We start from the raw sequence: 11,039 nt of genomic DNA, 5'->3' as shown, positions 1-11,039 counted from the left end.
ATAAAAAAATGCAATGTAAATGCATTCACTGAAACTACATGGACATCGACAAATTAGGTTCAAGATACGATAGAAAATAAATAGTAGTTAAAACACGATTTTTTTAATCGTCCCTCTGTCGGCCCAGATTAAAACGTGTTTGGGGTAAGCCCTTTATTTTAGTTCTAACCCAACTAAATACGTGTTCCTACAGTGTTTCAAAACACGTAACTGACACGTTTCAATGTATTCATTCATAAACAAATGCTGAACATTAAACCTAAATTATCCAAAATCAAATCATGCCGTCACACAATAGAACTACAAATCCCTTGGATCTAGATTCGTTTTTTGAACCATTCGACGTCATCGTCGCAAGCGGGACAGCTCACTGGGAAGAGTGGCTTGGTTAACAGTGTCTGTCGAGACGAGTCTTGCCAAACCTCTTCACCGTTATACCATAGGTAATTATTATGGACGTTTTTATAAACTATAATACACACATTCATTCCTAATCCATTTGAAAGACACCTCTGTGCATATGGCGACGAGCTGTTCTGCGTCAAGGTGCAAAGCTAGCTAGTTAGCCAGCTCGAGCTCTGACGGCGCATGTGGTTCTGCCAAAACATTAGTGTACTACCGGTGGCTGAAGTTTGCTAGCAAAGTGTTATTCTGCTCCTACACGTTGTGTGGAGGTCAAACTGCAAGCATGTCAACATTGCTAACACGATGATACTTGAACAATAAAAGGGATGTTCTCTTCTACCAGCTTATACTTAAAGTAACGTTAATGGTTTTACCCTAGCTTACTGGGTGGTTATATTTGGTGACATGGGGCTCACATTCTTGGATATGCTCATTACCAAGCCAACTAAATGTTTTGTTTTTGTTGTTTTAATGTGCAACGTTACATTTCGGAGGTCAGGCCTGTCTTTAATCTGCACTTTAACAACGTTGATCTTAACCATCCTTATTAGTGAGCTATTTTAAGCCTACACAAAGGATTTCACTGGATGTTCAGTTTGGAGCTTGGTGACTGGCGAATAACATTACTCTCACTTAGAAGAGACAAGCATGTGCAGTGTTTTAGAGAGTCACTGACCAACCCCATAATCTTACTACTAAGCAGATACTGTTAGGACCGTGTTTTATCAATTGAGGAGCACATTTGATCGCTTGCTTTATTAACAGTGGAATACAGGTATGCATGTTATCTTTCTTTAGGTCTGGAGTGGGAATATCCATAACAATATGGTTAATTTCGGTTTGTTACACTAGTCTGTCTCTACTGTCTTCAGTCAAGCTTGTCTGGTTGGGATATTCACAACTTTTGGTTGAGACATGATGCAGAAAGTTAGTCACTGCATGTAATCTATTCCAAAAGTCAGTGCATGAGGAATGTTTTGGGCTTCAAGGCAAAGATGTTCTGAGTGCTGGATTTAATAGCGTATTTAATATGAAAAAAGCATTAAGAGTCTTCACAAATTAGTTTCTTCTGTCATGATTGAACATGTATTTTCTTTGTCAGTTAAGTCTGTATTGACAAAGTGGTATGTTTTTGTATGCAACAAATGAAACGTAATCCACCATACTAAATGGACAGGGTTATTGCAGGTGTCCCCATGGCTACAGACGATGTGGCGCAGCTGGCCGACTCCTTGGCCAAGACGCAGGTGGTCGGAGGAGAACTGAGCTATAAGGGGAAAGGACTGAAACTGGACAATGCAGAATCAGGTGAGCTCAACAAACGGTAATTTCATTGCTGTATATATTGATATCTGAAGTGTATACCTTTCAAATCCAAAGTTAAAGGTAGGTGTTAAAGCATGGTGGTGCATTGCTTTGCGTCACTGTTTTGTAAGCAGTTGGCTGGGGTTCATTGCCTGACCGCAGGTTCCCTGTAAGTGGCTTTGGATAAAAGCGTGCTTAAAACCTGACCTTTACATTTAGCTTTAGGTAAGGATAGTTTTCATCATAGCATGATGACAGTACTCTCAGATAATATTAAAGGCAGAACTGTATGGGAGGGGAAAATGTCTGCATCCTGGCCAAGTTGGTACCACCCTACGGTTCAATTTCCCAGTGACTGCCCTTTACCTAATGTTCTCTTAACATTTCCCTTTGCATAATATGCAATTGCTAAAATAATAATAAAATTGCCCCTAATTTCTAATATTTATATTTCTGTCGTGTCTGTGACATATAGCTCAAACATCGAAACTGCAGTGAAAGGTGTTGGTTATGTTAAGTTGCTAGTATGATGTCTATATGACCATCAAAACATCTTTTTGACTGTCTATTTTAGCTGAGAACAGCTTATGCCACACGTGAAAAATATGATCCACGCCAAAACTGTACATGACTTATGGCTCGAGCCGCAGCTCAGACTTGTTTCTCACACAGACAGTGCGCATGCTCTAACCTGTTGACATGGGCACCAAAATGGATTCAACAGGTAATGCAAGCGCCACGCATATGCAGCGCAGCCAGTGTGAAATAGGCCTTATGATAAGTGTTCTCCAAATAAATAAATGTAAATTCTACCTGGAAGGTTCTTGCTTGCTTATATTTGAAAATGCCACACTGAATCTATCTCTCCCTCTTTTTAAATCTCCAGTTGAAGATATTGTCAAAGAAATCAAGGAGTTCCAGGGGCTACAGGCTCTTCGGCTGGAGGGAAACACGTTTGGGGTGGAGGCTTGCCAGGCCATTGCCAAAGCCTTGGAGGACAAGAGCGACTTTCAGGTACGTGTAGTCTGATTCTGGCGAAATGTTGTTGATATTTGAGCTCAACAGCCAATCAAATTACACCTCCCTTACGTGAACCTGCAAGAACAGGTTGATTGGCTGGAATAGTGTATAGCTTGATCCTAGAACTTTTATTCTCCTATTTACAGAGCTGGTGTATGTGTTTTTGTGCCACTCTAAACATCAATGTTTGCATTGATCATAATTCTTGAATATGAGTCATGGCAACATTGTGATACTATGATGGATTGGAATTTATAATGATTCACAGATTTGGGTGACTTCCTGGCTAACGTCTTGTTTTGCTCACCTGTGGAACTTGATGCAGTCATTTAAGCAACATTATGGAGTTTGGGTCTAAAACTACCTAAAAAGCACCTTAAAGCTGAGCAGAAATCTTTGCCATGTTACGCTGTCAGGGCTTTTTTTCTTCTTCTTAAAAGGCTTGTGCGAAAGACAGGTGGGTTTATCTGCCCTTCACATGACCATATACCAACCAAATTAATTTGAAGATGATATGGAAAGTAGTAAACAAACCTGAAAAGTGCTAAATCTGGCGCTGTTTGGCTGTGTGTGATGTACACTAGTGTGGCTACATAAGAATATTAGCTTGCTATGGATACATCAGCTATTCCTTGAGCCTTTTTAAGGGATTCCCTTTAACAAGAGGCTCTTGTTCACATGTTGCCCATCTTTTTCAGTGCTGTTACTGGAGCGACATGTTCACGGGTCGTCTGCGCGCAGAGATCCCTCCTGCCCTGGTGAGTTCTCAGTACATAAGTGTCAAAGGTCAGGTGTCAGTGGTCGGCTGACTTCATATCAAGTGCAGACTCCAACTTTAAAAGATACATTGAGAAAAGATGCATGACAGAAGGCCGTTGATATGGTAGGGAAAACATTGACTGTTTTTGTTTTTCCTAGAATTCCCTTGGTGCAGCCATCACGACCTCCGGTGCCCATCTCCGGGTCTTGGACCTGAGTGATAATGCCTTTGGGCCAGACGGGGTCAAGGGTATTGAGAAGCTACTCAAAAGCTCCGCCTGCCACAAACTTCAGGAGCTTCGCCTCAACAACTGTGGCATGGGCATCGGTGGTGGAAAGGTAGGTCAAATGTTCTTCATGAACGTCATACTGCCCCGAGGTTGCAACTGATTCAACCATTTACTTGACCTGTATTAACTGAGTAAACAGTCTTTTGCGTAACCATCTGGCTGTATATACACTTACACACACGCACACACACGAGACACAGGTACATTGTGGTTCTATATGCTTGAATACCCCGTCCTCATCGTCACTGTGACTGTCCCCATCAGATCCTGGCAGCAGCCCTGACTGAGTGCCACAAGCAGTCCTGTGCACTGGGTGCCCCCCTGAGGCTGAAAGTGTTCATTGCAGGCAGGAACCGACTTGAGAATGATGGCGCCACAGCACTTGCCCAGGCCTTTCAGGTGCTCATTATAATGACATTGATTTGCCATCTCGCCTAGTGGTGGGTGAATGTGTCTTCACTTTTTAGAAATATACTAACTTAATGATTTTGTGTTTTAGCTTATGGGGAGTCTGGAGGAGATCCATATGCCCCAGAATGGCATCAATCATCCGGGTATCACAGCCCTGGCAGGTGCCCTGCAGCACAACCCTCAGCTCCGTGTAGTCAACCTCAATGACAACACCTTCACTAAGAAAGGAGCTATCGCCATGGCACAGGTATGAGGAGGAAAACATAACACTGTCATGCAATTTAAATGTAGTGTAGTCATCATATAAAAGCATTGGGACGAATCACGTGTTTTTTAATGATCAGTGATAAACTAGTTATGTAGGTCATTGATTATACTTTTTAAGTTTTTATATTACAGCACAGTAACATGCTAAGGGGCTCAGAACCAATGTTGACATTTTCATTCTTTCTCCATTTGTAACTACTCATGAGTTGGAGTAGGGCTCCTTATACTGAACAATCGATACTGATGATTATTATTTACACCTTCAGGCCCTGAGGCATCTGCGTAATGTACAAGTGATCAACTTTGGGGACTGCCTGGTGCGCTCTGAAGGAGCTATGGCCATTGCTGACACTCTTGAGGAGGGCCTGCCTATTCTCAAGGTAGATAAACGCAACTCACAACTTTTAATAGTGACGCACACATTCATAGTGTGCTTCATTGTACATACCATTGTAGTGGTTCTGTTTACACATTCTTCCTGTGTTTCACTCCATGGGTAATATCTAGATACATTGTAACTTGTGTGTGTGTGGGGTGGGGTGTTAATGGTAGTGTTTATATGTTCTGTGCTGTAAAACCCTGCAAGAATACATTAATGAAGGGAACTCTAGGCATGCTAACGCGTGTGTCCTTGTGTAACCTTCATGCCCTTAGGAGCTGAACTTGGCCTTTGGTGAGATCACTGAGGACGCTGCTCTGATGGTGGCACGGTCGGTACACAACAAAGCACAGCTGGAGAAACTGGACCTCAATGGTACAAAAACTAATCAGAGAATACAAAAGTGCAAAACATTAGGCACACACTAACATGGTTAAGACTGATAAAACTCCTCACCAGTCATCTCAGTACTATGAAATGATTCGTTAAGCTGATTATTTTTTTATTATATGACTTATTATATGAAGTTACACATTGGTCAATAAGCATTCAGTGTGTCCTGATTTATCAACTGCCAACATTAAATGGCTGGCTTGATATTCTTTGGCATGCCTCAAACTCTGCTCTAGTGGTCACTAAAGTAACACCAACTTATGCTGTTTCCAGCTTTGTTACCACTTAACACAACCTGTTATGAGCATATCTTATGTGTGCTTTATTACCACTCGAAACACCTGCTATGTCTTACATGTGGTTATTGGATCATCACGTTCTGTGATACTGTTGCAGCTTTTCAGTCAGTGATGGTAGTTTTGCATTACAAACAAACAGATCGGTCTGACATTGAAAGGTGTAAAAATCTGACTGAATGTGTGAAACTCATTGAGATCGTTCCCTTTATTGTCTTGCTCATAGGAAACTCTCTGGGTGAGGAGGGCTGCAGTAATCTGAAGGAGACTTTGGAGAACATGAACATGGGCGATCTGCTGGGATCTCTCAGGTACAACGGGGCCACCACCTTTCACCTTTGACGCCTCACCGCTCACCTTTCACCTTTGACGCCTCACCTCACCAGCTGTACCATTTTGTTTGCAGTGATGATGAGGGAGAGCCTGAGGATGACGAAGAAGACGATGACGAAGATGACGAGGATGAAGAAGAAGAGGATGATGACGAGGAAGAGGAGGACGATGAAGAGGAAGAGAACAGAGTCAACCAGGTCAGTTGACTTCTTATAAGGGTTCTTCCTTGATTAATAAGTATAATTTGTTATCCATGTCCTAATTGCATCAGGCCCCACCCGAATATTTACAAACTATTCTTCTAACCAGTATGTCATCATAGCATCATAGCAAATACAATTTACAGTGTAGAGCTACCTCGTCTAATGTCTAATTAGCATTTGTAGTTGAAGCATGTGCTTTTTGTTTTGTTTTTTTGTATCGTGGCCTCTTCTTGCAATTTTTTATTTTGCATGTTTTAACTGTATTGATGTATTTGGTCAGAATGTGTTGGAGCCTGGGTAGTGAAACAAATTTAAATTGTTGAAAAAAGATGGGGAAGGAAATGTGTGTTTCCAGCTGTGTAACAACTAGTCACAGCAGCTACAGACAAATCTGATTGGCTGTACATGAACTCGTATGGAGTCGGTAAACTCACACAAAGTTCACTCTATGTATCCCTCTCAGATGACCACTCCAGCTTCACAGCCCCGTCCTCCTGATGTCTCCACCTTCCTGAGTTTCCCCTCTCCGGACAAGCTGCTCCACCTCGGTGCCAAGCGAGCACTGCTCATCGAGCAGCAGGTATGGGCTCAGGGTGGAGGGTGTCTGAGGGTGCATTGCTGAGAGTGCATCCAAACTACTTAAATTGCCGCTGCACACAAGACACATAGGTGGGCAAGGTTATTAACCCTTGTTATGGGCATACTAACTTCATTGGGAAGTTTACAAGGTGGATAAATCTCTCAATCACAAGAAAGTAAGAGTAAGTTGGAAATTCCCTAAGTTTGCCTCAACCAAATGTTAAGGTAGATCACGTGTAAGGCCATCCCATGATTATGAATGCAGGTTATTCAGCGATTTTACCATAATTATGTGGTTGCCAGTTAAACCCAGGAAATGTAACTTATAAGCCTACTTTTGGCCTATCACTGCATTGCCAACATGAGAAGAGCAGGACAATCAGAGGACTCTAGCACAGGGGTCTTCAACGTTTTTCAGGCCAGGGACCCCCAAACTGATGGCGAGATGAGCAGGGACCCCCTACTATATAAATTGCATAAAATGTTGTTTATAATATACTGGGCCTAGTGCCAAATAAACATAGCTACCCTTACTCCTGTCTGACACGATCCAACGGAAGACGGAGGAGGAGTCTGGCGCATGGAGTTGTTTTGACAACATAGATGTTATAGTGAGATTGACAGGTCAACAAACCAATCACACCGCTAGCAAGTTGTTAAGATTGTAGGTAGTAGCATGCTAACATTAGCTAGGAGGCTCACACACCTCGCAAATCCTCACTTATTTTTCAGTTACAATTAACGTTTTTTGACCTTGTATAGTGTCTATTTCTCTTTATTTATTTATTTTTTTTAAATCTAAGCAAAAAAATGTTAAACTAACAATTTATAGGTACACACAAGACCAGCTATGGAGTTGGTCCGCCATCTTTTATTTTTGACCTTTGCGCTCTTTAGACTTGAGCAGAAACACGATCTGATTGGCTAGTGCCTGTGCAAAAAAGGTGCTGTGAGTGAACCGGTGCCCAGCTTGAGAGAGCTCCTGTGGGTAGCTGAATGTGTCGATTGGACTGAAAGATAACGTCTTCTCGATCAATTTATACGTTCGCAACAATAGGTTGGATTTATGTTAATGTAAATTTAAAGGGAATCAATACAATTCTGATTTGGAAGACATTTGAATTTGTGGAAAAAAAAATTGTTTGAATTTTTAATTTTTTTTTTTTTTTTTTTTTAAATATTCAAAAAAATTATCTTATCAACCAAAGATTTCGCGACCCCCCTGCAGTACCTCCGCGGACCCCCTGGGGGTCGCGGACCCCCTGTTGAAGACCCCTGCTCTAGCACATGTATTCAGATGTGCCCATCTTCTCCTCAGGTGGATGTGAATGATGCTGTTAAAACAGCTGAGGCCTTCCTGAAGATCTCATCAGTTTACAAAGACAAGGATGAGGAAGTGAAAATGGCAGTGCTGGATAGTGTCGGTAAGAGGCTCCGTCCCATGCACACATATTTCACATATTTGAGTGTGTGTATATAACTGTGCAAACACCTATTACTCATTCAGAAGCGTAAATGTGCCACGTGTCAGGATGTCCTTTGTAGATGAGAATGCTGTGAAGTGAAGCATTCAGGCGCTCACAAAAGTTATAAGCAAGGCTGGTAGGTTTGTGACCTTGTGGCCTACTAAGCTTGTGTCTGTGCATATTTCAGACGCCATTCTCAGGAAAGCCTTTTCCTGCCCCTCCTTCAGTACCTTCACCTTCATGTCCTCATTGCTCATCATGCTCGGGCTGCTGAAGGTAGGTACAGGCCCTTTCAATTATAAGTCTTATAACTAACTTTTATAAGTGTCAAAATTGACCAATTTGAATAGACTTCCATTGTGTTGATTCGGCTTTAATTCTGTGCTTTTTCATTGAAATATCTATTTTTACAAGCTTGAGTCTTAAGTAGAAAAAAAGTGATTAATCACAGCAAATGGTGCGATTAATTCGTGATTAATTATTTTTTTAATATACAGCCGCGGAAAAAATTAAGAGACCACTTCAAAATGATCGGTTTCTCTGGTTTTACTATTTATTGGTATGTGTTAAAGTAAAATGTATATTTTTGTTTTATTCTATAACCTACTGGCAACATTCCTACCAAATTTCAAATAAAAATATTGTCATTTAGATCATTTATTTGCAGAAAAATGACAATTGGTCAAAATAGCAAAAAAGATGCAGTGTCTTCAGATCTTGAATAATGCAAAGAAAACAAGCTCATATTCATTTTTAAACTACACAATACTAATGCTTTAACTTAGGAAGAGTTCAGAAATCAATATTTGGTGGAATAACCTTGATTTAAAATCACAACTTTCATGTGTCTTGGCATGCTCTCCACCAGTCTTTCACATTGCCGTTGGGTGACTTTATGCTACTCCTGGCGCAAGAATTCAAGCAGCTCGGCTTCTTTTCATGGCTTGTGACCATCCATCTTCCTCTTGATCACATTTCAGAGGTTTTTTTTCTTTACTGGCCTGGCTGTGTGGCATGGAGCATTGCCCTGCTGGAAAAAACACTTCTCAGAGTTGGGGAACATTGTCAGAGCAAAAGGAAGCAAGTTTTTCTTCCGGGACAACGTTGTACTTTGACTGGCTGAGGTTTGTAAAAGACCATAAGGATTGAACCAAAGCGGACTGGAGGGTCTCCTAGTTCGTCTTCTCTGATGAGTCCAATTTCACAGTAGGTGCAAGACTCTGTGGCTTGTAGGCCTCTCCAGGTCTCCGTCTAACCATCAGACGACCATGTGTTGGGCAAAGCTGAAAATTGGACTCATCAGAGAAGGAAGAAAAACTTGCTTCCTTTTGCTCTGACAATGTTCCCCAACTCTGAGAAGTGTTTTTTTCAGCAGGGCAATGCTCCATGCCACACAGCCAGGCCAGTAAAGGTGTGGATGGAGTATCACCAGATCAGGGCCCTGTCATGGCCAGCCCAATTTCGAGACCTGAATCCCATAAAAAAACCTCTGAAATGTGATCAAGAGGAAGATGGATGGTCACAAGCCATGAAAAGAAGCCGAGCTGCTTGAATTCTTGCGCCAGGAGTAGCATAAAGTCACCCAACGGCAATGTGAAAGACTGGTGGAGAGCATGCCAAGACACATGAAAGTTGTGATTTTAAATCAAGGTTATTCCACCAAATATTGATTTCTGAACCCTTCCTAAGTTAAAGCATTAGTATTGTGTAGTTTAAAAATGAATATGAGCTTGTTTTCTTTGCATTATTTGAGATCTGAAGACACTGCATCTTTTTTGCTATTTTGACCAATTGTCATTTTTCTGCAAATAAATGATCTAAATGACAATATTTTTATTTGAAATTTGGTAGGAATGTTGCCAGTAGGTTATAGAATAAAACAAAAATGTACATTTTACTTTAACACATACCAATAAATAGTAAAACCAGAGAAACTGATAATTTTGAAGTGGTCTCTTAATTTTTTCCGCGGCTGTATATAATTTACGCTATTAGTTAATTAATCCTTGCTCTCTTTCTCATCTGCCCCCCTCAGAGTGAAGAGAAGGTGAAGCCGATGCGGATGGTAGCAGGTCATCTGCAGGCTATAGAGCATGCTGTGCAGCAGGACTATTTCCCCCAGGAACACATCGCCGTGCTAGATGCCTTCATGTCACGGTAATATAGGCCCCAGTATAGTTTTCAGTAGTGAAAGTGCTTTAAAAAAACAGCAGTGCTTCTAAGAGCCTCATCATAACAATATAGCCCTGTTTGAGCTGTGATTTTATGTTTAGGTTGGGGATGAGCTGTAATTTAGGTTTTACCAACAATATCCTTGATTTTTAAGTATGAACCATTTACAAACTACTGTTCTGACCGTGTTGTTTTTGTGTAAACCTTGTAGACACAGCAAGGCCTGTGAGTCGTGCACTGGAGCCCGAGACAGTCTGAAGTCAACCCTGCAGAGGATCAGGCCAGAGTGCTAGAGAGATCTTTGTGCTCCAACACACCGCCCCCCCCCCCCCCCCAATCCCCCTAACCTCAATCAGACTATGATTTACATGGACCTCACACAAAACACTCACAAAACACTCCCACTTGCCCACTCCCACTTGCCCCCCCCCCCCCCCCCCCCCTCCCTACACACACACACACACACCCACACACTGGTGCCCAAGCCACACCGTGGTGATGAGCAGGGGCAAATCAAGATACCCAGAAACCCATCCCAGCTCCTGTGCCAGCATAGCACATCACGGGACACTATGCCAGACAGGACAGGAATCATCAGAGCTCATAATGCTCGTTTGAACTGAAAGCTGAGACAACAGCATGCAGTTATTGGAGACCTTTTTAAAAAAGAAAGAAAAAATTGGTTGGACAAAAAAAATAACACTTTTAAAAAGTAAATACACATATGAAAGTACAAATGTAATAAAGAATATTTAAATGCT

At 41.6% G+C, this 11,039-nt stretch overlaps 1 protein-coding gene across 2 annotated transcripts; it reads left to right on the top strand.

The window, feature by feature from the left end:
* The first annotated feature begins 349 nt into the window (after positions 1 to 349).
* Positions 350 to 11,039, top strand: LOC308378770 (ran GTPase-activating protein 1-like). 2 transcript variants are annotated; one of them, XM_080855764.1, is made up of 16 exons: positions 350 to 443; positions 1,594 to 1,713; positions 2,597 to 2,724; positions 3,429 to 3,488; positions 3,649 to 3,828; positions 4,044 to 4,178; positions 4,279 to 4,437; positions 4,724 to 4,837; positions 5,112 to 5,211; positions 5,752 to 5,836; positions 5,932 to 6,055; positions 6,525 to 6,641; positions 7,959 to 8,064; positions 8,294 to 8,382; positions 10,142 to 10,263; positions 10,490 to 11,039. In XM_080855764.1, exons 2-16 carry the CDS (start codon positions 1,602 to 1,604, stop codon positions 10,569 to 10,571), a joined length of 1,713 nt encoding a protein of 570 aa, XP_080711890.1. In that variant the 5' UTR covers positions 350 to 443; positions 1,594 to 1,601; the 3' UTR covers positions 10,572 to 11,039. The 2 variants fall into 2 exon arrangements, with proteins under 2 accessions (XP_080711890.1, XP_080711891.1); XM_080855765.1 differs by having other exon boundaries at positions 359 to 443; positions 1,583 to 1,713.

Source organism: Sprattus sprattus, assembly GCF_963457725.1.
Source record: "Sprattus sprattus genome assembly, chromosome: 18".
Taxonomy (NCBI): domain Eukaryota; kingdom Metazoa; phylum Chordata; class Actinopteri; order Clupeiformes; family Clupeidae; genus Sprattus; species Sprattus sprattus.
Note: the sequence above shows the minus strand (reverse complement) of the source record. Positions and strands in the feature narration are given on the sequence as shown.